This window comes from Schistosoma haematobium, chromosome 4 (assembly GCF_000699445.3).
Source record: "Schistosoma haematobium chromosome 4, whole genome shotgun sequence".
NCBI lineage: Eukaryota > Metazoa > Platyhelminthes > Trematoda > Strigeidida > Schistosomatidae > Schistosoma > Schistosoma haematobium.
The window spans coordinates 21,924,165-21,951,935 of NC_067199.1; the positions used below are offsets into that span (position 1 = coordinate 21,924,165).

At 39.0% G+C, this 27,771-nt stretch overlaps 3 protein-coding genes across 5 annotated transcripts; 2 read left to right on the forward strand and 1 right to left on the reverse strand.

The window, feature by feature from the left end:
• Positions 1-97: 97 nt before the first annotated feature.
• On the forward strand, positions 98-17,892 carry STK19_1 (Serine/threonine-protein kinase 19; the record flags this gene model as incomplete). Of its 3 annotated transcripts, none has more annotated exons than XM_051215966.1 (7): positions 98-141; positions 12,235-12,316; positions 12,357-12,493; positions 12,536-12,671; positions 12,707-12,954; positions 16,312-16,400; positions 17,433-17,892. In XM_051215966.1, 6 exons carry the CDS (start codon positions 12,241-12,243, stop codon positions 17,467-17,469), a joined length of 723 nt encoding a protein of 240 aa, XP_051066513.1. In that variant the 3' UTR covers positions 17,470-17,892. The 3 variants fall into 3 exon arrangements, with proteins under 3 accessions (XP_051066513.1, XP_051066512.1, XP_035585293.1); XM_035729808.2 differs by having other exon boundaries at positions 129-167; XM_051215965.1 differs by having other exon boundaries at positions 12,536-12,954.
• On the forward strand, positions 4,831-9,860 carry MS3_00007653 (uncharacterized protein). The gene has a single exon (XM_051215967.1). It carries the CDS (start codon positions 6,926-6,928, stop codon positions 7,628-7,630), a length of 705 nt encoding a protein of 234 aa, XP_051066514.1. The 5' UTR covers positions 4,831-6,925; the 3' UTR covers positions 7,631-9,860.
• Positions 17,893-19,923: 2,031 nt separating the features above from the next.
• Positions 19,924-22,360, reverse strand: MS3_00007654 (uncharacterized protein; the record flags this gene model as incomplete). The annotated part of the gene is made up of 2 exons (XM_012939914.3): positions 22,008-22,360; positions 19,924-20,763 (listed from the first exon to the last, which is right to left on the reverse strand). The coding sequence occupies exons 1-2, from the start codon at positions 22,302-22,304 to the stop codon at positions 19,924-19,926; spliced, it is 1,137 nt and encodes a 378-aa protein (XP_012795368.3). The 5' UTR covers positions 22,305-22,360.
• Positions 22,361-27,771: the final 5,411 nt, after the last annotated feature.

Here is a 27,771-nt window from a genome sequence, read left to right on the forward strand (position 1 = left end):
ATAAGTAGCGTAAGCTTTCGAATGAGTTCCAGAGTTCACTGTTGGTCCTTGAGTGTGAATTCAATATTCACCGGACTTGGATTTGATTGGTTGTCCCAAAAATATTTCAAGGACAGTGGGCTTCAAAAATGCTAGTCGAAGGTCAGTATTTCTTCTTGATATTTGCAGTAAGTATGTTCGTGACATCGTGGTTCGTAGATTATGACGTTCACTGAGCTGGTATTACTTGTTTGCGTAAGGCGGACAGATGTAACTTATGTATATCCAACCAATAAAGCTTAGATACAAATCTTAGCAATATTGTCAACGAATATTCGTTGATATAAATTAAGAATATTTTAGATCATATCTCTCAGGACTCCACTCGTCTTAACTCTCTATCCGTATAGCATCAGATTCACTCTTGCTTCATGCAATTCAGCCTTTTAAAGGCAGTGATTTGAACGTGTGAATTATCTTTGCTTTTGTGCATTTATTGCATCAAAGTATACTTGGTCAACTTTGACTTGATTTATCCTGGTTAAGGCTTGGAACTTTTCCTAAAATCCATTTTGTGTTACCTTTTTTAGTTGATTATCACACTAGTGATTATCTTGTGTATTTCTCCCCTTTACATCATTTTAAAATGGTCGGCTCTGCTCCCAAATGTGAACAGCCAAATCGCTTATTCATTGTAGAAGATGGAATTCAATATAATGAGTGCAAAACATAGCTCTATGAAATGAGTACTCGTTTAAATCCCATCGCATATAAAAGGTGCTCAAAGCCTACCTTCGATTGGGTTTGCATGCTTTATTGTTCGAGTAAAGCATAACTCGTCCAATAGACAATTAGCCTTCTGGTGTTGGCCAACAAAATGTTGATGAGGGCTAAATTGGTAACATGGGTAATGACAGAGAAGAATGTGTCAGTGTAGTAAGTGCTGTTACGGAACGAGCCCAACAACCAACCGCGCAACATGCATTAGATAAATCCCTTTTGAAACAATTCATTAGTAAAATACCACTGAATATTGGTAGTCACGATTCTAAGAATTTGGTCTCATCGAATATTATCGTAATTTGCTCGAATCAAATGACTCTGATCGTTAAACAGCCAAAGTAAAGCTTCTAGTTGTTAACAGGTAGAAAATGACAACACGATCAAAAGCCGTGAACAACACTTCCAAAGAAGTCAAATCCATTCTTAATTTAGAAAAGAAATGACTCTGCCATAAAACATACACACAATTTGGATTTAGTTGGATCCGCCATCAGAAATGTACTACCAGAAGAGATTTCAGTGGTAAATATCACTAAAGGGACGAGACTCTGTAAAAAGTTTGGAGGTGAGACCCCATCAAGTGAGAGTGTGATGCTAGTACTTGAAATTTACGAAGAAAGGACGTTATACTAAATGGCTCATGCAAAACTCGTGATCTGAATATCCATATCTGACCAGATCAGTCACCTGAGAATTGGATCAAGTTGAAGAATGCCCTTACTGAGTTAGAAACTCAAAAGCGAAACGGCAAAGCAAACCTTAGGGTTTAGAGATTTTGGGTAGTCAGGTATTAGAAGCCAATTCTTCCGAGACCTGTATGGGTAGAATTAGTGATTCTTAAAACACCTTAAATGTGTGCCACACGAACGCTCGTAGTCTTAGAAATGAAACGTACGAGCTAAGTTTGATGGTGGACAAGTTAAGTTGCGATATAATTGTTGTCACAGAAACGTAGCTTATTGTAGATACAAACTGTCCTCCAATCATTGCAAGGTATAGCTGTATTAAAAGTGATAGAGTAATAAACCGCAGGAGACACGAGTGACAATAGGAGGAATATACCGTAGTCCATCTTGTTTTGCTAACGGCTTTATCTTATGTTATATCTATTCTTGGAGTGAAGCTGAATGTTGTCTCACCGTTGGAGATTTCAACTCACTGCAAATCAGCTGGATAGAGCTTACAACTCCAGGTGAATGTTTCGTTAGCAACCTTCTACCAATCATTATTCAGTGTGCACTTGTACAATGTATCTTTAAACCGACACATTGATTTGGGACACGAACCGTCATTGCTGGACCTTGTCTTTACACACCACTGTGATGTCATTGATATTCAACGCCTCTCACTATCAAATAGTGATCACGTTGCACCGTAATTTAGGTTTCGAACACAGTATGCAATGCGTATCTGCTTCAGTCTTTCCCAATATCTGGTGAGCTAACATTCTAGCAGTCAGAGACTGTACTATCTCAACAGACTGGTCGATCAATGCAGATGTATCAATCGAAGACGAATGGGATAAGTTTAAAGCTACATTCTAATTCGTAACATCACCGTATATCCTATGGTAAATAGGTAGGCTATCACATTGCCCTCCATGGATGGACAATGAAAGCCGAAAGCTGCTGAGGCGTCGGAAACACTTCTACAACTTATTCTTGTCAACAGGCCACAAATCATTTAAGTGTGGATACCGAAATATATGTAAAAAGGCATAGCTAGATGCCGTACCATTTATGAGGGATAGTTGACAAATGATAGCTATACCTGTCCATAACGCTTGTTTTCGTGCATTAAACGAAGAACAAAACGTAGTGACGGTATTCCTCCATTACCGTTGCACGAAAATTCAGATATACTAGCTGGGTCAAATCTGAGACTCAGACTATTTCAGCAAAGTCTATCGTACGAGTATTGTTAACAATACCCCTTGCGGACAATATATCTGGGGCAATCAAGATGCTCTTCGACATCTTCCTTTCCCACACTCAACTCCTTAGGGATTGGAAAGATGCTATAGTTGGTCCTGTATTTAAAGATGGTCAGAGATAGACAGTGTCTATGGCTGCCTAACTGTTTTTCTAGTTGTATATTTCAGTAACAACTAGGAAAACAGTTAGGCAGCCATGTAAGTGATGCCCACCCCGAGGCAGCATGGAATGATATCCGAAAAGCTGTCGAAACAGCAGTGATATCTGCTAGTAAGGTAAACCACAAGGTTAGGGAGAAACACTGGATCTCAGCAGCATCTACCGCACTGATAGATGCTCGGAAACTCATTCCACCCGGCTCTGAACATAATGAAGAACAGAGTCAGCTTAAGCGCAAGCTGACGAGAAGTCTATGCAATGATCGTGAACAGTGGTGGGTAGCGAAAGCAAGAGAGATGGAAAAGGCAGCGGCAATAGGTAATAGCAGACAATTGTTCAGACTTGTTAAGGAAACCGACTGTTAGCGAAACAATCTCAGAGAAAGACGGACATATACATTCTCAATCCAGGAGATTGAATCGGTGGGCAGAACACTTTAGGGATCAATTCAACTGGCCTTCAGCCACACTTCGGTTTCCCACGATCTCCAGTCAACCTGAATGGCAAGTTAATGTAGGTCCTCCGTCTCTTTACGAAGTTGAAAAAGCCATAGGAAATCTGAAGCGAGGGAGAGCAGCAGGCCCTGACAGATTTACTCCTGAGATTTTTAAGGATGGTGGTTCAGTATTAGCAGTGAGATTAACTGAGGTCTTAGGTAGAATTTGGGAACTGGACGTAATCCCATTTGACTGGTCTCAATCACTGATTGTGCCAGTCTATAAGAAAGGACAAAAGTCCTCTTGTGACAATCACAGAGGAATCAGTTTGACAAATATAGTGTCTAAAATATTAGCTTCAATAATACTTCGACGCCTAACCAAAGCTCGTGAAGAGCAGGCTAGAGAAAATCAGGCTGGTTTTCGACCTGGACGTGGTTGTAAAGACCAGATATTTACACTACTTCAGGTTCTAGGACATAGACATACGTTCAGACGCCACACAATCGTAGTATTTCTCGACCTTAAGGCAGCATTCGACTCTGTTGGTCGTGATGTTTTGTGGCAGTGTTTGTCACTAAAAGGAGTACCAAAGAAGTACATCAACCTTATAAAGGCTCTCTACTCGAACACAACTGGTCGAGTGAGAGCTTATGGCGAACTGTCATCAGAATTGATTACCTCAAGTGGTGTTCGTCAAGGCTGTCCACTCTCTTCATTCTTGTTCAACTTTGTCGTTGATGTGCTTTTAGAGATAACACTTTCCTCATCTAAATTTCCAAGGGTTGGACTTCTACCGGGAGATTCACATTTTGACCTAGAATATACCGATGACATAGTTCTGTTTGGTGAGGACAATGAAAAAATACAGTCTTCTGACCAGCACATAAGCAACAATGCAAGCATGTTCGGGATGCGATTTCCCCTCCCCTCGAAAAGCAAAATGTTGCTTCAGGATTGGTTTGCATTGACACCCGAACTAATGATAGGGAGTGAAGTAGTTGAGCGTGTCGACTGCTTCACTTATCTTGGAAGTCTGATCAGCCCTTGTGGTCTGGTGTGTGACGAAATCTCAGCACGGATACAGAAGGCTCGACTGGCTTTTACCAACTTGCGTCATTTATGGCGTAGGCGAGATATCCGTCTATCAACCAAAGGACGGGTTTACTGCGCAGCAGTTCGTTCCGTCCTACTTTATGACAGTGAAACATGGCCGGTAAGAGTAGAGGATATCCGTAGGTTACTAGTATTTGATCATTGGTGTCTTCGAAACATTGCTCGTATATCCTGGGACCATCGAGTAAGTAATGCAGTTGTTAGGAAATGGGTACTATTTAAGAATGGCAAATCAATCGATGTAGTGGAACTTCATCAGTTGAGATGGCTGGGACATGTGTTACGTATGCCCAACCACCGACTGCCTCGATGTGCGATGTTCAGTGGTATAGGAGTAGGTTGGAAGAAAGCTAGGGGTGGCCAGACCAAGTGTTCTTCGTAAGGGAGTTTGGGAAGAGCCTTCACTACGTTTTTTTCCTACACGCTGAACAAGTTCAAATAAGTTAGTATCCTTAATAAGACATGGACCGGCATCTTTGATACAGTACCCTTGGTGTGGTCTGATACAGGCAGTATATAAAATCCCCCAAACGCCCTGGTACGGCAGAGAGTGGGGAGAGTCCGCTCTTCCTCTCGAAATACTCTCACACGGCCACGCGTATACAGCCTCTGCCAGGGAAGTCCTACTCATTGCCTTCTCATGGCGGGGGTGTTGTTTACGAAAACGAGAGGACGAAAAGCGAATGTCCGGCGCTTTAACCGGACCCAAAACCAATGGTGCACATAGGCTCTAGTATCCTGCGGGAACAAATGGCGTATGAACCAATCGTTGGTCATCAGCTACCATGGGACTGCATCTCCTTACGATGCTCCACTGCCTTGTGGGTTAGACCTTTAGGTCAAAGGCTCGTGGTGTGGCCCCCTAAGATAACCGCCTGCTTCGGTCTGAGCACCCGGGCAGTATCACGGCCCACACACAAATATGATGAACTGCCTATAATTATGGAAACTACTTTACTTGCTTCCACTAACAATCAAATGATTCAAATTATTATTATTATTATTTACCACATTATTCACCCTCTTTTATACTTATACAGCGGCGCGTCTTTGGTGGAAATTCGACTGTATCTAAACGTTCTCGAGTCACCGTCCGGTTGAAAATTGTATATTACTACTGATTATGAGTACTGAAGCGGTTTTTCTGAAACCACGTGCACCATTCAAACAGGCTGCCTTCAACGTTCGCACACTTATGCAGGTTAGACAACAGATAGGGCTGGCTATGTGTTTGGAAAGTCTTAATATCGATGTCTGCTGTCTATCAGAGGTTCGTATTCAAGACTCTAGTGAAGTACTAGAAATTCGCTCTTTGTCTGTCGCTTCGAAAAGCTTGTTTTACGTGCGCTTATCCGGGGACCCTGTGGCATCTTCGTCTGGTCTTGCTGGCGTTGGTGTCACACTAAGCGCTAGAGCTGAGATAGCACTAATCGATTGGATCCCCATTAACAGTCGGCTATGTGCTGTTAGATTAAAAAGTTCCATCAAAGTGAGAAGAAATCGGCGTAAGAAACGATGTCTTTTCGTCATCACCGCCTATGCCCCGACAGATTGCAGCCCGGATGCAATCAAGGATGAGTTTTACCACCAGTTATCTGTTCTTCTCCACAAAGTGCGTTCGACAGATATTGTAGTACTAGCCGGAGACTTGAATGCTCAGGTCGGGCGTCTAGACACAGAAGAGAGGACTCGTTGGTCGCAGGTCAGATAACGGGGACCGTCTACTGCAACTGTGCACAGACCACAACCTGTTTCTGGCTAGCACTAACTTTCGGCATAGTCATCGCCGATCTGCCACCTGGCGTTCTCCCTCTGCATCCCAAGCCTGGACTCAGATTGATCACATCGCGATCAGTTACGCTGGCGTGGTTGTGTACAAGACTACCGCCCCTTTTGGAGTACCTATCTCGACTCTGACCATGCCTTGGTCTGCGCCAATCTTACCTTTTCAGTGGACAACGAAGTGACCCCCACCACCGGATTGATGTTAGCAAGCTGGTAGCAACTTCTGTTGCAAGTAAGTATCGAACCGAGCTAGTTTCTAGGATAGCTACCATTCCACCGAAAAGTATAGATGAGCACTGGCTGCAATTGCATGACGCCATGAAAATGGCGGGTACAGTCAGTTGTGGGTTTGCGAAACGTCCCGCTTTTAAGCACTGGGTTTCTTCTGGTTCCTTACAACTCATTGAAGCCCGTCGGTCTACTCCGGGTGACCGTGAGTTTGACCACAAACGAAGGATGTTATGTAAGGAAATTGGGAAAAGCTTGCGTAAGGACCGAGAAGCCTGGTGGTCGGAGCATGGTAATGAGCTGGAAGCAGCGGCTGCATATGGTAACTACCGGAAGCTCTTCCAACTCATCCGAGCCACTGGCAGCAAGAAGTCTGGTGTGAGCGAAACTATCTGCGAGAATGATGGGATGCCAATCACTAACATCCATTGACGTCTTGGACGATGGGCAGAATTTTTCGAAGGGCAGTTCAACTGGCCTGCTGCTCCGACAACATCGGTCAGAATGTCCTGCACTCCATGGCCGGTGACGACTGATCCACCAAATGAGGCGGAAGTCCGCAAGGAACTCCAACTCTTGAAGCGTTACAAACCACCTGGCCCAGATGACTTACCTCCGGCTTTTTTTAAAGATGGTGGTGACTTTCTGACTAAGGAATTGACGACGTTGTTTACAAAGGTTTGGGAGCTAGAGAGTGTACCAACGTCATGGAGTGAGTCGATAGTTGTCCCTATCTTTAAAAAGGGTTCACTTCGTTCCTGTTACAACTATCGGAGGATAAGTCTACTTCCGATTGCGTCCAAGCTATTGGCTTCCGTCATACTTCGTAGGTTGTTCAAAACCCGAGAAAGATTGACTCGCGAGGAGCAGGCTGGGTTTCGTTCTTGTCGAGGATGTATTGATCATATCTTCACCCTCCGCCAAATGTTAGAACACCGCCATACTTATCAAAGGCCAACAATCGTAGTGTTTCTTGACATCAGGGCTACCTTCGATTTGTTGGATAGGACTGTTCTCTGGGATTGTCTATTGAAGAAGGGTGTGCCTGAGAAGTTTATTAACATCCTAAAAGCCCTATATACAAACACTTTAAACAGAGTGAGGGCATACAACCACCTCACTCCATTGTTTCATTCAAACAGTGGGGTTAGACAGGGTTGCCCAATCTCACCATTCCTCTTCAACTTTGCCATCCATGACATTCTGTAAACAGCGCTGATGGATGTAAGTAATGGCGGTGTGGATCTGTTGCCTGGAGAAAGACTTCTGTACTTCGAGTATGCGGATGATATTGTCTTACTGTACAATAATACCCAAGGCATGCAATCCGCACTTAATTAGTTGGCAATCAGTGTCCGTAGGTATGGTATGTGCTTTGCACCTTCGAAGTGCAAAGTACTTCTACAAGACTAGCAGGATTCTAATACTCACCCTGGACGGTGAGCAGATAGAAGTCGAGAAGTCCGTGTATCTAGGTAGCTGCATAAGTGCTGGTGGGGGTGTGAGTGATGAGCTCAATGCACGTATAGTGAAAGCCAGAGCGGCTTATGCCAATCTGGGCCACCTTTGGCGCCTCCGTGATGTTAGTCTGGCTGTAAAAGGTCGGATCTACAACGCGTCGGTGAGAGCAGTTTTGCTCTATGCTTGTGAAACCTGGTCTCTCCGAGTTGAGGACATTAGACGACTCTCTGTGTTCGATCATCGTTGTCTCCGGGGGATTGCTGACATCCAGTGGCAACACCATGTTAGTAATGCAGAGGTTCGGCATCGTGTGTTCGGGCACAGAGATGATAATGCAATCGATGTCACCATCTTGAAACACCGACTTCGGTGGCTTGGACATGTTCTACGAATGTCGTCCCAGAGAATTCCACGTCGTGCATTATTTGCCGACTCTGGGACTGGTTAGAAGAAGCGGAGAGGTGGTCAGCGCATGACATGGTGTCGTGGCATGAAAGAAAGCTGCAAAGGACTGGCTTGTGTTGGTCCTTCACGACTCCCCGGTTGGGGTCCGAGAGATGGTGCTACACAGTGGCTAGAGACGTTATCAGATATGGCTTAGAATAGAAGCTAGTGGCGATCCTGCTGTAACCTTCTTTTACTTTCTTCATAAAAAAGTGGTTGTGTCTCCCTTAACTGAAAGACTTCTTCTGATTGTAGCTTTCCGTTCCTTCATTATTACTACACTACCCTACACCAATCCCTTCGTTATTGTTTTCTTTTTTTTACACTCCTTACCTTTTTTTCTCTTCGAATTCTCATTGTTTTGTGTGGTGCATATATATTGGCGCTCTCTTGTACCAATATTTGTGTTCAAATAAATAAATAAAATAAATTTGGATACTCGGCGAGGTAACCATAACGCACAAAAACCTTTGGCAGCTGCTGCGTTGCAATGTGTAGTTGTTTTGAAGTCGCGACTTACTTTTGTGTTCCTGTACTTATGGAAGCAATGTACCGTTGATAGCATACTGGTAACTATTATCATGCCCAATGTGCATGAGCACACTCTTACTGAAGTTAATTCCTAACCTCCAGATTTAGGACCATCTAACTAGTTGGTTTAAGACAGCTTGGAGGTCGAGTGACCAGTCTCACTTCTTACTGCTCTCCAGATTTTGACATCGTCCGCAGACAATAATGACGATGAACTAAGAGATCGCGGTAATTTATTGACGTGGAGAAGGAGAAGTAGAAGACCTTAGATGGTGCTTCCATCCAGGTAGTGTCCCATTTACTCTCACTTTCTGTCTTCGACCGCAGAGGAAGTTTCTCATCCATTCCTGTATATTACCAGCTATTCCGAATCTCGAGAGCTTCTGCATAAGACCTAAGTGAGAGACCTTACCAAATGCTTTGCTTAAGTCTATGAATATATCAACAGCACACTGTTATCTTGGGCTGCTGTCCAATCCTCTCTCGCAATAAGTAATTTGCCTAAAAATGAATGCTTATATCGAAAACTGTGTTGTTCGGGAGTTAACAGATCGTATGATTCTATGTGACTTAGTAATTTAACCCGAATCACCTTTTCAAGTAACTTAACCACTATTTGGTCAGACTGACAGGCCTGCAGTTAGACACAATCAGTCAGTAACAACGCAGAACTTCGTACGTACGTACATCAGTTCAAGTTGCCACACCACATTAGCACAGAGACGCAGTGATCGACTCAAATCCCGTAGAGCTAGATGTAGTAAAATTAAAAGCTGTAATCAGAAAAATTAGGGTTTGAAGATGTTATTCAAGGAGTATAATCCAGTGAAATAAATTTGGAAAGAGAAAAAAAGGGACATGAAGAATTCAGAAGATTAGAATTTAGGAGAACACAAAGAGTGGATGCACCTGCGCCATTGCAAACGATTTTGAGCTATGTCATTCAGGGTCTCTAACTATCGGTTGCTATCATCTCGCGGTCCCCAACCAGGTAGTCTACACCTACCAACATGACCCAGTCTACTTGTCAGTGACTTTATGGACTTGTGCCATGTTTTGGTCTGGCTACCCCTAGCTTTCTTCCAACCTACTCCTATACCACTGAACATCGCACATCGAGGCAGTCGGTGGTTGGGCATACGTAACACATGTCCCAGCCATCTCAACTGATGAAGTTCCACTACATCGATTGATTTGCCATTCTTAAATAGTACCCATTTCCTAACAACTGCATTACTTACTCGATGGTCCCAGGATATACGAGCAATGTTTCGAAGACACCAATGATCAAATACTAGTAACCTACGGATATCCTCTACTCTTACCGGCCATGTTTCACTGTCATAAAGTAGGACGGAACGAACTGCTGCGCAGTAAACCCGTCCTTTGGTTGATAGACGGATATCTCGCCTACGCCATAAATGACGCAAGTTGGTAAAAGCCAGTCGAGCCTTCTGTATCCGTGCTGAGATTTCGTCACACACCAGACCACAAGGGCTGATCAGACTTCCAAGATAAGTGAAGCAGTCGACACGCTCAACTACTTCACTCCCTATCATTAGTTCGGGTGTCAATGCAAACCAATCCTGAAGCAACATTTTGCTTTTCGAGGGGAGGGGAAATCGCATCCCGAACATGCTTGCATTGTTGCTTATGTGCTGGTCAGAAGACTGTATTTTTTCATTGTCCTCACCAAACAGAACTATGTCATCGGTATATTCTAGGTCAAAATGTGAATCTCCCGGTAGAAGTCCAACCCTTGGAAATTTAGATGAGGAAAGTGTTATCTCTAAAAGCACATCAACGACAAAGTTGAACAAGAATGAAGAGAGTGGACAGCCTTGACGAACACCACTTGAGGTAATCAATTCTGATGACAGTTCGCCATAAGCTCTCACTCGACCAGTTGACACCTTACTAACGAAGATGAACACAAATCATTCATTTGCTGGTAGCCGAAATCACCGTAAGCAGTATTTGGAGCTGTTTGAATGATATCGATTGAAAAACAACATGGCCTTTAGTTTAAAATGGTTCGGTATTGCAGGGATTTCCGACCGTTGCTGCTACCTTGACGTCGTAGTTGAACTCGCCTATCGTGACGAACCAATCGAGCTATACTGGCTGCAACAGTCGGTCCTACCATGTCAGACAGGTCGGTTGAAGAGCGGTGAGACTAAAAGCCGCAAACCCAAGGTCCGAGGGCGAAGTCGTACTGCTGACTGTACAGAGGTGTGACGGCAGCAAGGTGTTTCCTTCAGACAATCAGTATAACAGCGGTGATGCCTTCCCTCAAGGAGAGGTAGGGTTGGAAAAGGTCGGCCCTAAAAATGCACACCTCGCCTTATCCCACGGATATCTGTCTCCGGCGGTAAGGTTCCAATAAGAACGGAGCTAACACGAAAATTACTCACAGAGGTCGTGTGTGACCGACCCCAATCAGGTGTCCCTTGGGCACTGCGGCGGCACTCTCAGATCACTGAGACCACCCCTAACCCAATTTCCTTTTCAAGTACCTCCAGAAAAATTTTTCCACGGTATGGGATACCGGGAAGTGTTAAATGCCCTCATAGCTCTAACAGCACTGATCACTGCAGTGATTGCTCTTGTTACGTGGATCACAACCAGACGGTCTACACAAATTCCTATTTATCAGCTCAAGGACCGGTGGCTTCATGAACTGGTATCATCTCTTGGTTTGGTTCCTATCGATTTTCTTCCAGCTAACTCTTGCACTAGGCAATATCGCACATCTAGGTAATCGGTAGTTTGTACTATGTAGTGCTTATCCCATGCACCTCAGTTGATGAATATTCGCTATCTCATCAGTCTGTCTACCATCTTTTCCCAGTAGCCTACCGGACTCCAATGTTGTTCACTTAATGGTCCTAACATACACGAGTAACACTTCGAAGGTATCTATGATCAAATAACCTAACCTATTATTATCCTCTATTCGTAATTGATGTTTCACAGCCATGCAGTAGAACAGAACGAACTATGTTATACACTGGTTCTTTAGTTGATAGACGGACATAGCGCCTAATCCGCAGAACATGCAAGTTGGCAAGGGCAAATAAACTTAGGTCTGCACTTAGTTTTGGTCAAACACCAACCAGGACTGACGGGACTCCTGACATAAGTGAGATTCTCGATTTGCTCAACGTTGCTACACTTGTTTACATGATTTTGCTTTGGAACTGTGCACAAACTGAAGTCATGGCTTAGTATTTTGACTATATTATGTTTGGACTGAGCATAATTGGTTTAAAACTATCACGGATTTCGAACAAAAACTCTCAAGTTCAAGCTGTTTGTTTTGGCATCTAATATCAAATGATTTCTGAAAATGTTTGTTGTATTAACTGTTCTTGTAGTTCCTCATGAAGCGTAAGCTATCTGATGATGGTGTTACCAGCCTCCCAAAAGTTATGAAGGTATCCAGTATACCTGAAATGAGTCAGTAAACTTGTTTTATTAGTAAATATTCTTATTTTAGAAACAGTATGTGATGCTCTTGAATATCTGTTTAGTCTATATCCTTCTATGAACTCAAAAAATCTTGGCCGCCCAATCGTTTTGAAGTCACAGTTATACACTCTTGTAAATAATCGGAACAAAGTAGAATCTCAACTGGTTTGTCGTGTTTTAATCATTTCTAATGCTCACTGTTTTTAGTCAGATATGCAGACATCTCAGAGAATACGTTTATTAAACATTGACGACCAAATCGATGATTCCGTTGGTATAATGAAATCTGATGATTTTGTAAATTCTTTCAGAGATTTCTCTATTGATGAGTCAAAGATTTTAGGTTTAGTTATAATTATATTATTCCTAAGTTTTCAGAACGATTTGCGGAATTCACTAGTCAAAAGTATCATTATTTAAGCTTATGTAAACGTGTTGCATCGGAGAATTTTTCGGATAATGAGATAAGCATTCTAATACAAAATGGAGCTTTAACCATCAAATCCGAGAACAGTTGGTACATTTCCACTCCATATCTTGGTGCATTTATTCGTGCCTACAAAGCTGGTCAACGGGGTTTATTAACAATAATTAAGAAGACGCGATTCAAAGAATTATTGCTATCTGTGAGTTCATTTTGCATATAAATGCTCTTTTAGTTAGTAAAACGGATAGCTAATTCCTACAGTTAGTTGTGTTTTTATGTATTCACTGAAATGAAAGTTTAGTATTTTAAGCAATATTTATGTGTATATTGTTTATCTAATTGAAAGAAGTTAAGCATAATTAAAAGGTAATGAAGCCAAATTGTTTTTGCGAAATATTATTTGGATTAAATAAATGCTTGTTTTGGCTGTAAGCGATTATTATTATACGCTAGTTCGACTTATTACACTTGATATTTTAAGCATTCAATTTTTAACAGGCGATTTGAGCACGGTTTCATCTACTCTCATTTTAGTATTTGGATAGCGTTCCTTCCTCTTATGTTAAAGTACTGCTTAAAACCTATTATTAAAATCAAAAATACTTACCATGAGGCTCAAGAGGGTTAAGCAAATAGGAAAGGATTACTTACCATGGGCTAGCGGAAAAAATCTATTTCTAAGGGTGAGAAAACAATAAGTGAAAGTACTTCATAGACATCTGGAGTCCGATCAACACTTAATGGCCACTTTTGTTGTTTTTGGAGATCTGGGATAATATAAGTCACTAAAACAGGCAAAACCTAGAAATCCTTGTTGCAAAAGATGGGATGCACTTATGTACAAAATAAGGTCTGAATGTTTTAAGTCTTAATATCCATTGTACTGCACACGATATATCGTTACTGTTGACTGCACCAATGTTCTAAATACTTGCAAAAACTATTGAATTTATACAATATGAATTCATATAAATTGTAAAGCCGCGTGCTCTTGACATGTGTTTCTTAGTCTTCCTACATGTTATCTGAAAAAAATACCAGTTTTTATCTTTAAAAATTTTGTTAATACTAATTATTAGACTATTGAAATTGATCGTGTTAATGTATTATAAAAATGTGTCTAGTAGATGATGAGTTCACTATTTCTAAATATGACACATTTATGACCATAGAAAAATAGACAGCTTTTCATAAAAATATTGTAGATGTTCAAAGGTGAAAAGTAAAGCAACACCTGTAATTTAGCAACTTTCTGGTCAAGGTACATATGCATAGCATATTTGTCGCGGTATTGGTCAAAACAATCTACAGTTTATAATGGTGAGACAAAGTCAAAATTGGAATTATAACCTGTTTTACATACAGGGAGATTTAGTAGATGAATAAAATAAAATGTCTGAGACGATCCTTAAGACACGATATATTTAGTTTCTAACTCGAAATTGAACTAAAAAGGCTAGTAAAATGCAATATTATGAGCTTACTTATGTACACTTCTTCATTCAACTAGCACCTTGTAATGATTTAATATATAAAATATAGATATTAGCTAATCCAAAAAATAAAAGTTCATACTCGGACTTTCTTTTACTCAAAGTCCCTTACGTCAGTGTCATTTGATTGCTTTTTCCATATCACAAAAAGCTGATGGTAGAATACGTACAACTTTTCACTTTATGTACCTTTAACACATTTGTTTTACTAGCGTATTGAAGGATTAAACTTATTGTTGCATAATGGCTAAGTAGTAATCAAAACATTTAACTTTCCACTACATGATGATATTTAAAATCCCGTTCTACTCTACCTAATTTGGTTTGTGGTCGAGTAGTTTTATTAACTTCTATAATAAATTTATAGCTCGAGGCAAAATTCACAGTCGTACAAGGTCAGTGAACCACATTTTTACCGATTTATTTTTTATCCTGTTTCTATATGTACTCAAATCGTAATAGGCATTTGAATACTTTTCTGGTTAGACAGTTCAATTCAGTCGTAAAAAATGTAGGACCAGGAACAGACGTGGTCAGTTCAAGTTGCTACACCTTATTAGCTCAGCGAGATTATTAAGAGAAATCCAAGAGTAGGAGAAGTAGTTCCAACATCAGTTGTAGTAGTAGAAACGACTAGACATAAACATTTTAAAAAATATATAAACTTTCAAGACTCAGGATCTAAGAGAATATGAAGAGTGAATGCATCTGCGCTACTACAACTGATTCTAAACCATATCACTTAACGTCTCCAACCATTGATTCATAATTACTGATCGGACACCAAAAGGATATTCTGAACCTACCTACTAGGTTCAATCTAAATGTTAATGACTCCAGAAATGACGTAAGTCGGTAATTAGATAAATATGTTAGGATCAGACATCTTCAATGAATATTCTTCGTTATTAAAACTTATACTTGAGTGTCTTTTCAGTTGGATAGGACGGGGTAAATTGTTTGATTCTCGGTGTTTGTTAATGAAAAGTCTCGTATGTACACAAAAACCACACATTACTTTCTCACTTTCAAATTTCCCCATTTGATTTACGTAAGGGGTCACCTTCATTTAATATACTTGTTTGTCATATCATTTATGCTTAAACCAGTATATAGATAGTTTCCTTGTTTATGGTTCTGGTTTTTCTTAGGGATAAAAGTGGAAGACTAACGTCTAAAGTTGTCTTTCCACAACTACCGTTCATCTTAAAGTGAGCATATAACTTTCTTCCAATTAAAAAAAATCTCAAATTTCAACCATGGATGTACTTAGTAAAAGAGATCACATTATCATAATAAACCTGAAAAAACCCAGTTTATTGCGTGTAGTTTCAAGGTTATTCATTGACAGGTACTATAACTAGGTGCGTGACATCCAAAAAATAACGACGATAAAATATTACATACGTTTCAGCAACATCATATCCATAACTAATAATTTCAACTTGTGAAATCTGTTGCTTCACTCGACAGTCTGGAAGTTCATTTACTAGTTTCTTCCGACGATATTTGAAAGTCACTTATTTATTTTGCCAAGTTACCTCAAATTTTTTTTACTGAATTACACGCAACTGCACATTAGTGAAATCGGAAAAATTACTCTTCTAGAAGTGGATCGTATTTCGAATTAACTACGTTAACGACACTCACTCTGAAAGCACTTATTAAACCTATACTCCTGACTATAAACGCACAGAATAACAAAGATTTAGCTACTTTCGATAACATAGTCGATGGAATATCTTTACTAATATTAAATTGTTAGCAGTTTGTCGTAGTTAATTCCTCAAACGGTTTTTGTCTAGCTGGTAGTCGATACCATATATCTCTTTGCAAGGCAGTTTTTGAAAGTAATGTTTTTTATCTTAAAAGATGAGTATTTCTCATCGCTAAACACTACATCTGTTGACACAATTCATTTAGATTGGATATCAAGTACTAATTGTGTTCAAAAAGCATACTCGTGGCGCAAACTAATCTTCCCATTATTTTCATCAATGCTTCAATTTATTGAATTATTACGCAATATATATCTAATGTTTATTTCATACACTTTTCTTCAGGAGATTTTTCATCGAAACCTGGGTAAAGGTGCTTATCTAGGTCATATGTATCACTTACTCGCCCATTTAGGAGCTGGAACTTTGAATTCGTAAGTCCGTCGTCTTCCTATTTACTTGCACATAAATCGGTATGTTTAATTCAAACGTTATAGAAGTTTTGCTTCCTGATAAGTATTCATGCACACAAAATCGATAAATAAGACAGTTCAACTCATTATAGAAATGACAATACCAGATGTAACATTGTCTCTGACCTAGCTCTTTTATCGGAATATGCTGGTACTAATGTGTGATATTAAAGCAGTTAAAAAGTAATCATTTTAAACGTCAACAACCATTACTAGTAAATAAGTAGTTGGTCAGGAACTCCAAGTTGTCGCGCTTACACTCAGTTCTTAGATTGCAACTCTGTAAAAGTGTACATATTTCAAGAAATGGATTAACTCTCATGATCAGTGTTTCTATTTTCAGATTTGAATCAGAGTCCCCATATATTGGATGGAACGCGTTGTCCATTATCTCTATGAGTCAAGCAAGGGAAACTGGTGGTTCCATGTCAGATAGTTTGAAACATTAGATTACTTCCCTGCCTATTATGGCTTAGTCGTTTAAGTGCTCGTATCTTATCTATCCAGCCACATGTCTCTTACTTAGTAGGATATGCATTATACTACGAAATAACCTTAGCCAACCAGTCATTGAAAAACAGGGAGCACCAAATAGCTGTTTTGTCTCCATATGGGATTTCTCAACGTTGGGTACCCTCAAGCGCATCTAAGACTAAATTTAGGACGTTCAAACCTAGCAGCAAACGCCTAATCTTCAAACCACCAAGTCAGCATCCAGTCGTTTTTGTAGATAAACTTTCTGCGTTCAGTTGGTTATACTATGATGTATTTATCTGGACGGAGGAAGTCTACTTTCATTCAGTAATAGCGTTGTGTAATTCACAAAAGTTTTGAACATGTTATTATGGGGAAACTTTGTACTATTACTATTATTTTCATAATACTCGGATGTCGATTTCACGAATATTGTTGTGTAGTTTGCTTTCACAAACATATACTTTTTGTCATACCAGTAATCTGTTTTTGCTCCTATTGGTGTTCACTCTTGTACAGGATTCAAACTAGCTCTGGTTTGCTTATCAGAATGTAACGCTTCAAGAAAAAATGATTAACTTTATACAACAGGTTCGACTGGTTCTACTTTGACAAATTATTGGGAAATTAACTTCACTGTTTCGGTTTCCACTTTTGGTATAATATAAAAAATGTTACTTTCTATATTTGTGTTGGTTAAAATCAAATCCATTTTATATTGTAATTAGCTTTTGCTTAAGATGCACATAGTAAACCAAACGTAGTGAACTTTCGAGTAGTTATTTAAAGATCTTGTAAGAAACGGTGAACTATCGGGATGAATGAACTAAACACATTAAATGAAGATGTCAGATTGTTTTAGCTATGCAATTGCCTTCATTTTAGCTATATCTAGATTTTATTTGGTTTCATTTATCACCTATTTTATGTTTTAACTCTTATCTTTGTTTAGTTATTATTAAAACGGTCAGTATCCTTCTGCATTTGTTTTTTTAGGCCCTAAGATTAGAATAAAGTAACTGCACGATGTAAATAAGTGTCTTTAGTATTTATATGGATTTAAGGATCTCGACAAACAGGCTGCACTCTTACTGAAATAGCGGATAACTCAAAACTACTTGGTGATAAATTAGTTGGAAAATTCCCAGCCAGTTTTATCTAGCCGAAGTTTTGTACAATAACGTTAACCCCAATTTAGTTTGCGATTGCGCATTGGTCTCAGCTAAACGAATCAATAGTCAAATATATGTAGTGTGTTGGTGGAGCTAGATACAATCATTTGTATCCAACTTGATATCTTGAAAGGCTAAGAATATCGTTAATGAGACCTCAGTGCTAGTCATCTTAACAGGATCACCTCTACAAGTAACATGTAATCGCAAGGTCTGTCTGAGTTCAACAGCAATTAACACACTAATTGTGTGGACAATTATAAACTACATGGTGATGGAAAATTGTTCAACGTAAAATGAAACCAGCAAGCCAAATAATATGACCAAATTCAGAATACTGATTTTGGACGATGGGGGCTTGTGTAGTGTTTCCAACTGTTAAAGCAAGGTCTGATTTCCCATCACAAATTTTAAACAGATATAAGAACATTTCTTTATAACAATAATATCTTCACCAATGAAGTATTGTCTTTTACAAGGAATCAGCCAAAAAGTATGATATCATAATGACCTGTTTCTCTAGATTTTTCACAGCACGTTGTACTTGGTGTAGTAAGACAATTTAAGTGAAGAGACAAAACTAGAGATTAGTGAATCTTCTTGTCATAAGAACTTATGGTTGTTCTACCGTAATACCTAAATTTTGGACAAACTTTCATAGTTTAATCAGTTTGTGGCTAGTGAGTCACTTTTACGTTCCCAATAGCCCTGTTCTCTTTGTAAGCAGCTACGACCTTCGACACATGCACCTCTTTTGTTCATATCCTTGTCAGCTATATGCTTATGTGTCCTAAGTGTAGGTATCTATATAATCATTATCTAACCCGACATCCATCTTCTTTCTCGGATTATTCATTATTACGACCTACATTAACGCTTGTAATAAGTAATATTTTGAGTAGACAGGTTTTGCCTTGTGTCTCTGATTTATGGCTGAGTGAAATACATGCATCCAAAAACTCGCATTTTATGTTATTCTGTTATTTATTGACGCAGTTAATCCGATGAATTTATACAAATTAAACCAAGTAGGTTTATTTCATCATTTCTCGTCTATAGTAGTCAACTACAGGTCAGAACCTCGATCTGACTAATCCCTAAAAGATTAAGATTACAACAATTGCTTAAACAATGAGGTTTTGTCGTACAGAAAGAACATAAACATTCATCACTAATGTTTGTTAAAAGGATATTTGAATGCAACTAATTCGGATTTTTGGTTATTTTACAATGTGTCCTGACGGCGAAGTTACACAACAGTTGAAAGTGTAAAAATGTACTATGATTGGGAAAAAGATATTGAGCTAGAACCGACATTTAAGAAGGCTCTTTTACCGTTAGGACATAATAAATTTGTTTAAAGGAGTACGATGCCTATTTTTGACATTTCCAAAGTGCTTACAGAGTGAAAATACATTTATCATTGTGAAATCAGGAAATGTTTAGTCTTCTTATATAGCCCTAACTAATTTTCTATCCGATGAAAACTAAGCTAGCAACATAATGTGCAGGAGTATGTGAAAATCCGCTCGTTTACTGCTTCCTGTGTGTGATCTCACTATGGATGTGATTTGGTACATAGAGCATATTGAATCCCCCATTTAATACGAGATAAAGTCGTTTTTCTCATACACCATTTTATTGAGACGAGGTGATAAATCACGTATAAACAAATCTTCAGTTATCATTCAATAAAATAATTAGGATGACGAACAATAAAAGTGGATTATGCGGTTGAACATTTTCTTGATTGTGCAAAAATATAGACAAATATGAAATAATTGTGAAAGACACTTAGCTTGTTTTATCTAATAAGCAATATGTTGTTAGTCTCTGGATTATGTTCGGATTACCACTGTGCGATTGTCAAATAGTGAGTCAGACTGTGAGTATGTCTTTGCAATTAGGTTAGAATCTATTGTGTTATCTTCCACAGATCCAATGGTCCCATAAGACCGGACTAATGACATTTGCCCACGCGAAATCGAGGCTGTGCTAAGAATTCGTTGACATCTAACAGTAGGTTCAACACGTCTTGGCCTGTATACCAGCAGATGAGCGGGATAACGACATACTGATTGGGCAAGACAATGGAAAACTACGAGGAATGTGACACAAACTATCAATGGTAAGAAGAAGCCAATATGACTAACTTCCTCCGTTCGGCATCGAAATAAGTTGTACCAAGCCCATTGTGTGCGATTTATGGCATTTTGTACGTCCAAACATACGGCGAAACGATGACCAGAGCGTTCTTTTACAAGGAAATTTTGATTCCCTCCTTCTAGAGAGTTATATCTTAGGAGATTATTAGTGTAGTAATCTAGGAGGCTATAATACGCTGCTGAACAATTTTGACAAACCGTCGAACTGATATTTAAGGTGCTAGGCGAGGGGAAATTTAATACATTGAGAATAGATATGTTGGGATTATTGATGAACTGCATGAAACAACTTAAAGCATCATCAAGCTTTTCGAAGAATGTACGCACGTTTTTACTGTAGACTTGCAAGTTGTATAGAGAATCCGTATGTAGAAGGCGTCTAGGCTGTTCTATGTTATTGAAAGAATCCGCTGATATACTAATGCTTTGATCGGAATAAACTTCTTCAAGACAATGGGAGCAGAAGGAACGATTCCATTTATCGAAAATGAAGTCGATAGAATCTATTGTACCCTGAAACCGAATAGTGATACCATAATAGTAAGAAATCTGCAAACAAAATCATACGCACATACAACATGAATTCCTGACATTTGTGCCTTTGAAGTAAAAGGAATAACGTTATTCACATAAATGCTTTAATATCTGTATAATTATCGCGCAACCGTCGTTAACTTTGTGGTTTAAAGCTATGTTTGAGAAAAATGTTACCGAGTTTGCTATAGCCCTACTTCAATTACATTCAACCTTTAAGGTAGTAGGTAATTGTTGAACGTTGATTTATTACACGCAAAAAAGATACCAATTCGACTACAGATTGAAATCCTCCCTATTTATATTGTGGATTGTCATGCCTTGTGTGTTGATAAATAGATTGCATTGTACACTGTTAGCCAATAACAATGCCGAATATCTTTTTTAGACGTTTTTAATAAGTAATAATGTACTGCAAGTACACTCGCGTTGTTGAATATGCACATGCAGTAGTTAATAAGCTCGTTATACATACACCTTAACGGTATGTTTTTCGTGTGAAGCCTGAAAGACATACAAAATTCGTTTCAGTTATTTATCAGTCGAGTTGAAAGGAACTGTTGAGGAACAGTCATTAATGACTGTTCCGTCGGAAGACGCATGTCTATGAAAACTCAGAGGTTCCTATACCTAGTCTTCATCACTAGAAAGCTATGAAGAAAAGAATAGTGGTCGTTTTCTAGAAGCAATATTCTTAACTTTTTCTTTTCGTTGACGGGAATAAACATCACTAGAAGTGCTGATAGGTCATGTAAAACATTACTTTTGTCCCATCCTATTAAGATCATAAGCATGAGTGGTAGGATTATAATTTATGGACAACCTTGAGCAACCGATGGTGACCTACAGACGATCCACTTTGCCACGGTCAAGAGATGGTATTTACGACTATGAACTACAGTAAGGATTTTCGTCACGAACTGACATAACCTATAATCGCAAAATACCATTTTCATACATGTGTGAATGTATTTTGTGTCCAAATTAAGGACTTGTTATCCTTAGTTTTATTGGTTCAGACGGGACTGTGATATAGGCTTTTCACATTGATGGTTTTACTGGGATTTCTGAGATCAGCATTTTAGAATATTACCACTCACTTCAAAGGCTGAGAATATTTAAGTTCATTTCAAAGACCTATCTTTTGTTTCTAAAATACAAATGAACAACCGAAAATTAATAAGTTTACCCTGATTCGAAGTGCAAACCTCGAAATCACTCACCCTTTCTGTATTCGCCAAGAGATCAGCACATGCCTCGCCATTCGCACTATAAGCCTCTTGCTCTTCTATGACTTTCTTTAGTTTATACACAGTTTCACTACACCAACCACAAAATGAAACGGGTGCTGTTTTGGTTGACATATTGTATATTATATTCTTAACGTATATCGACACATTTTTACGGTACTCAATGCAAATATTATTTATTAAGATGCTGTTATTCCCAAGTGATGAACATGCCTCGAAATAGATAGCCAACAAAAAAATTACTGAACTCAAGTACTTCCTAAGTGCCATTGCATCCCATAAGGCAGAGGAAAAATTCAAAAGTAACCCATACTCGACCTTCAAAGGACACGCTTTTACAAGCAGATAAACATGGAAAATTTAAAGTAGCTCCTTAGTTTCCGAAGGTACGTTAAGATTCCAAAAACAGCATAACTCATTTTGGAAATGGGCAAACCTGAAACGATTATTAGGAAAGATATTTGTTAGGCCTGAATAGCCTGACTAATCATAAACTGCAGGTCTGAAATCACCTACGAGAAGCTATGTATTCTGAATAGGTTTGCACGTTTGACGAACGTCGTCCGTTACTTTTCAGGACAGAAATTAACTTGTAAACTAAATCCTTCCCTGGATATACACCTCATTGAAACCAAAGTACAATTGATTATACATTTCTACAACTCTTTCTACGGGTACTGTATACAGGGACAAAATGTCCAACTTGTTTTTGTCTCACTAAGTTGTGAACAAGTTTGTGAAAGACCGCTTCAAGGTATGCTCTTTATTACTGCATAACATGTACATTCACATATGTAGATGCATGATGATATTCATGTGGGTTTGCAATAGCTCTTCTATATTCAGAACTGAAACTACCTGGGAATTTCTAATAAATATACATTTTCAGTTTTTCAGTATGTATCAAAGTGTGTTTAGGAATATACTGTCTACTTCCATCCATTATAGAATTCTCTTCATATTTCATTGGGACTTGGTTAGTTGTTGTGTATGTTTGAAATTCAATTCCCTCTTATCTCATAGCTTAGTTTCCTCATAACCTCGACCTTATTTTCGGCTGTTATCTTGCGATTGACATACAGATAAGATTAAATGATGTTTTAGTGAATCGAGAATCATTAGATGCAGATACACGTCATAAATACCAAAACGACACCTGATCCGAGACAAAATACCTATCGAGCGAAACATGTCCACGTCTCAAAAAACTAACTAAAATGGGTTGAATTTCTAATTGAATGGTTAGTATGAAAGTGATAAGCTGTTATTTACGCAATTGGCAATGTTAGCAACTGTGCGTTATCCAGCATTTTACAGTACATGTTCGCCTATAAACTGAGTGACTGACATATATTATGATGTAATATTCAATGGAAATTTGGTCTCAAGCCTTAACTTTGTTTTCATTCTGGAACTTTGAATGTGCTCCACTGACTTGTTCAAAAGAATTGGTTGTGGACAATCTTGGCAGTTCTGTCGATATCACAATAAGTTTGGTACTAAACCTACCAGGTGCAGCCAACCGTATGCCTGGCTCAAACAGGCTCCCAAGAAAATAAAAAACGAATAACCTTAACAACGGTGGCGGCGATTAAGTAGAGGTGCCTAAACAGTTGCCGATTTTACTTTAGAGATTGAAATTTGGGCTTGAACGTTTTAGTGGATACTAATACTGCATCATTTCTGAGAATAAATACAACTGGATCAAAATCTGTTACAGGAAGACTAAAGAACAAAAGGTGTGGTTAAAGGAGATCTGAACAAAGGTCAAAATACACGACAGGGAGAAGAAACAGGTAGATGATAGTACTGTCCAACAAAAATGCTGAGGAGGGATTTTCATCGTTCTCTTCCGTTACACTTTGTCTGTCTGCTTCGGAAGATTGATGGAATCCCTGAAGATAGATATTCGGTCCCATATTTTTAGGAATATTTTTATTGATTCTCAGATATTGAACTCTTTGGTATTAACTGTTTCTTTTGTTGTTTAGCACTCTAATATGTGTTAGGGAAACTTTTGACTATACAGCACATAAAGTGTGGTCAAAAGAGTTTTGAATAAAGGTTAAAATATACGACAGGGAGAAGGAACAGGTAGATGATAGTACTCTCCAACAAAAATGCTGCGGAGGGATTTTCATCGTTCTCTTTCCACTACAAAATGTTTGGCATCTGAAGAAACTACGAATTTCACAAATGTCAAATACAGTTACATAATTCTTCTAATTTTGGCACGAATTCCGCCACTGATAAGTTACAGTATGTACTGGTGAAGTTTGCATGCGTAATCTAATCGGACCCTCAAATTTTCCAAAGGCAAGCTTGAGATAAATCGCTCACTGAAAACAGAAGGCGCATCTGTGCTTGCTGGACTCAGGAGGCTAGCACCAGATAGGCCAAATCTAGCTGCCTGTTACAGTCCGGTATTATCCGTCCATTTGATAATAAATGAGAATTTAGTCTACTTATGTTTTAGGCTGATTTTTGAGGCTAGCAAACAACCAGAGGATTACCTGGCTCAAGGAAACTGGTTAACGTATTAGGAATCAGACTTCCTATTCTCTCCGAAAGTATCTGCTCCAAACAAATCATGGGGTGGTATGCTTAATCAACTGCTTGAAAACGTCTGAAAACTGATTGCGTTCTTCTCAAAACGTCTCAAACCAGGAGAGACAAAACGCCCCTGTTTAGGTAATGAACTCGCAATCTACTTAGCCTCTAGACATTTCGGACACATATTGGGAGGTAGAGAAATGATAATTCATACACATGCACTAGTTCCATCATGTGAAATGATTATATCGCGTTATTCATTCACAGCTTTGGCTACTTGTCATTAGTTATTCAATGTTTAGTTAACATTCTCCTATGATAAAGAAACGTTAAAATTGATGGTTGATTCAGTGTCACTTCACCAACAATAAATAACCACTATTCGAGTCACGATGTAATACATTATGATAATATTCCTCCTTACAATTATATTGTAAATCACCAACGTAGATGATCTATGTCGAAATGATTGGAGGCCTACTCGAGTTAGACGTGAATGGTGTGATAAAGTAGCTAACGTCGAAGTCACACCTCGTGGTCAGCACCTTACGTGGACTACCCCATTGACGTATCACGGTACCATAGATGCTTTGAAGACTGTACAACACAGAGGACGTTATCACAGAAATATATTAGTTAAGGTAGATACAAGCGAAAGTAAGACCACTGCCGCTTGGGCCAGTCCATGGCGTATGATTAAATAATGCGCGTTGCTTATACATGACCTTGGCAGGGAGCGATGATCTGTTCGACATCCAGTGATCCAACTGCCGGATGATTTGGCTACGGCTCAGTGACATTTCACTGGCCCTACAATACTCCCCCACCAGATTCAGCGGCCGTTTGAATCGGTACCAAACATGTTGGGAGCAGTCGCGCGCCGGAGAGTGCCAAACGAATATTATAAATCCTCCAGGTATTGCTTATCTGTAAAAGAAATGGAAAGGAGGCGGCAGAAACTGGTCGGGAAACAGCGAGTCATAATATGTTAGTAGGACGTTGCTTAAACGTAAATTGATTAACCATAGAAATAATGAAAAGAACAAAACGTTTTATTGTTCTATCAAGTCGCGCTGAAATATATAGCCTTGACAAGTAATTCAGTTCCTCCGATGACAAACGTTAAGTCTGCCGCAAGAGTAATGATGCTATAGCGATAGTAGGATAAGTGTATTATCAATCGATGTCCTTGTTTGTACTGTCATTAGTTTAAAGTTGTAAGTCGGACAGTGTCGTTGACAGCTATTAATTAGTGTCAAATTCTAGTTATAACTATATCTAACAGACTAACCGTAAGTACAGAAGTATAACAGTGAAGAGTGGTCGTTATTTCGTTGTGCGAAGCTATTGACCAACTTGTAGTCACAGTTTGAAAAGTCGATGACTGCTGTTACAGTCAGTAAGGGTTGAAGGCTACAAATCGACAGCAAAAGGTGGCACGATGAAGTCTCTAAAAGATGATAAACGGTGAATGCTACGTGTTTGTTCGGTTAGTGAACAGAAAAATATCGAAAAGAACATAAGAAACCAAGAGTGTCACTCTGGACTCATGTCATTGACACCCGTGAAAAACGCTGTCAGTGTTGGGATAGAGGCGACAATATCGTTTTCAGTTTGCAGGAGGTTCGCTCGACTGCATAAACTGATGATTCGCGCGAATGATATTGTCGTCAGACCACCAATTGAACTGGACAGGTTGTAAATCGTCGGGTAGTTGAACAACCGATTGATGTACCGAAATCATCGGTGAGATAACTGCCACGAGGAAACAATACTTCATAAAATGAAGTACGACATCGAAGTAGAACAACTACAATAGTTCAGATGTGTTACAATGTCAAGTCTAAATAACATCGTTCTTACGTATACTGACAGTTGCACTGAACGTTCGTTTAGGTATGATTAGCGTAACAGTTGGATGTGTGAATAAAAACATATACGAAAACTATGGTTGGGTTCGTGGGGAATTTTTGAGGACGATTAGATATTTTTCAAACCCGTATGGCATGTAAATAAACCGAAAATAGAATTAAAATGACTGTCGTGTAATAAGGAAATGGAGCCATGATTACCCGTGTGAATTAATAGCAAATACAAAGGGTATAATAAACATTAATTAAAATGGTAACCACCAATGTAACTAAGGTTTAGAGGGTCCAGGTAACGTGGCCATTTCGTAAAAGGCTGATACAAAGAGCTTATTACCTAGCGTTAAGTGACATATTAAGTACGACAACGTGTGCACTTGGGACATGGACTAAGCGTGCTCGTGTACATGCAATATGTTTTACCACAGTATGTCGACTAACGAGTCATAAATGTACATGATTTCGACTAAAACTTGACGGCAGTGACAGAATATATGACTAGTTTACGTGAAAGCAACTACGAAATGTTATCACGCATCATAAATATAGTACGAAATGATCTAATGAAATTATGAAACTCGCCTGGGTTACTCTTGCCTTTAAGTAATGAAGTAGGCAGTAGTTTGAATCTGGATTATGTACGAGGTACAGTTAATTAAATTTTTCGATTAACACAGCGTTGTAGACTGAATTTATATAAGTCCAGAATTAATGTAAGCCGAATAGATAGCATTACCTAAGAACAGTCTAAACGAGATCTAAGATCGCAGGAAATTTATAGTTCAAACTCACCGTAAACTTCTAGCATTCGTATCCTCTGTTTGGCCATGGAACTCAGCAATTGGAAATTAGACAGGCGGTGGTCAAAAAGAAAGTAAAACAGACTAGTGGATAGTGGTTAAGCAGAATGATGAATTTATAGTCGACAGTTAATCTTGTCTCGCTTATACCAGTGGATAAGTTACAGAGATATGCGTTCGTGTTGCCTTGTGGCTATACTCACGAGTGGTTGATATTTTAACAGACATATTACACAGGAGCATTTACATGCTGCTAGTGCTTGTTAAAGAACCACGATAGCCGATTATAATCGTAGTTGATTGGTTAGTTCTGTCGATTGAACGAATTATTTAGGTTTAAATGCCAATCAACATTGACATGAAGCAACGAAAGTTCACAGTAACAGATTAACACAGACGATGATAAAAATGAAAAACAATAAGTATAGAATACAATAATAAAGATCATAGTGATAAGTTGCGTTATTCGAAGTCTTGCTCACCAGTGTAAATCACCAACGTAGATGATCTATGTCG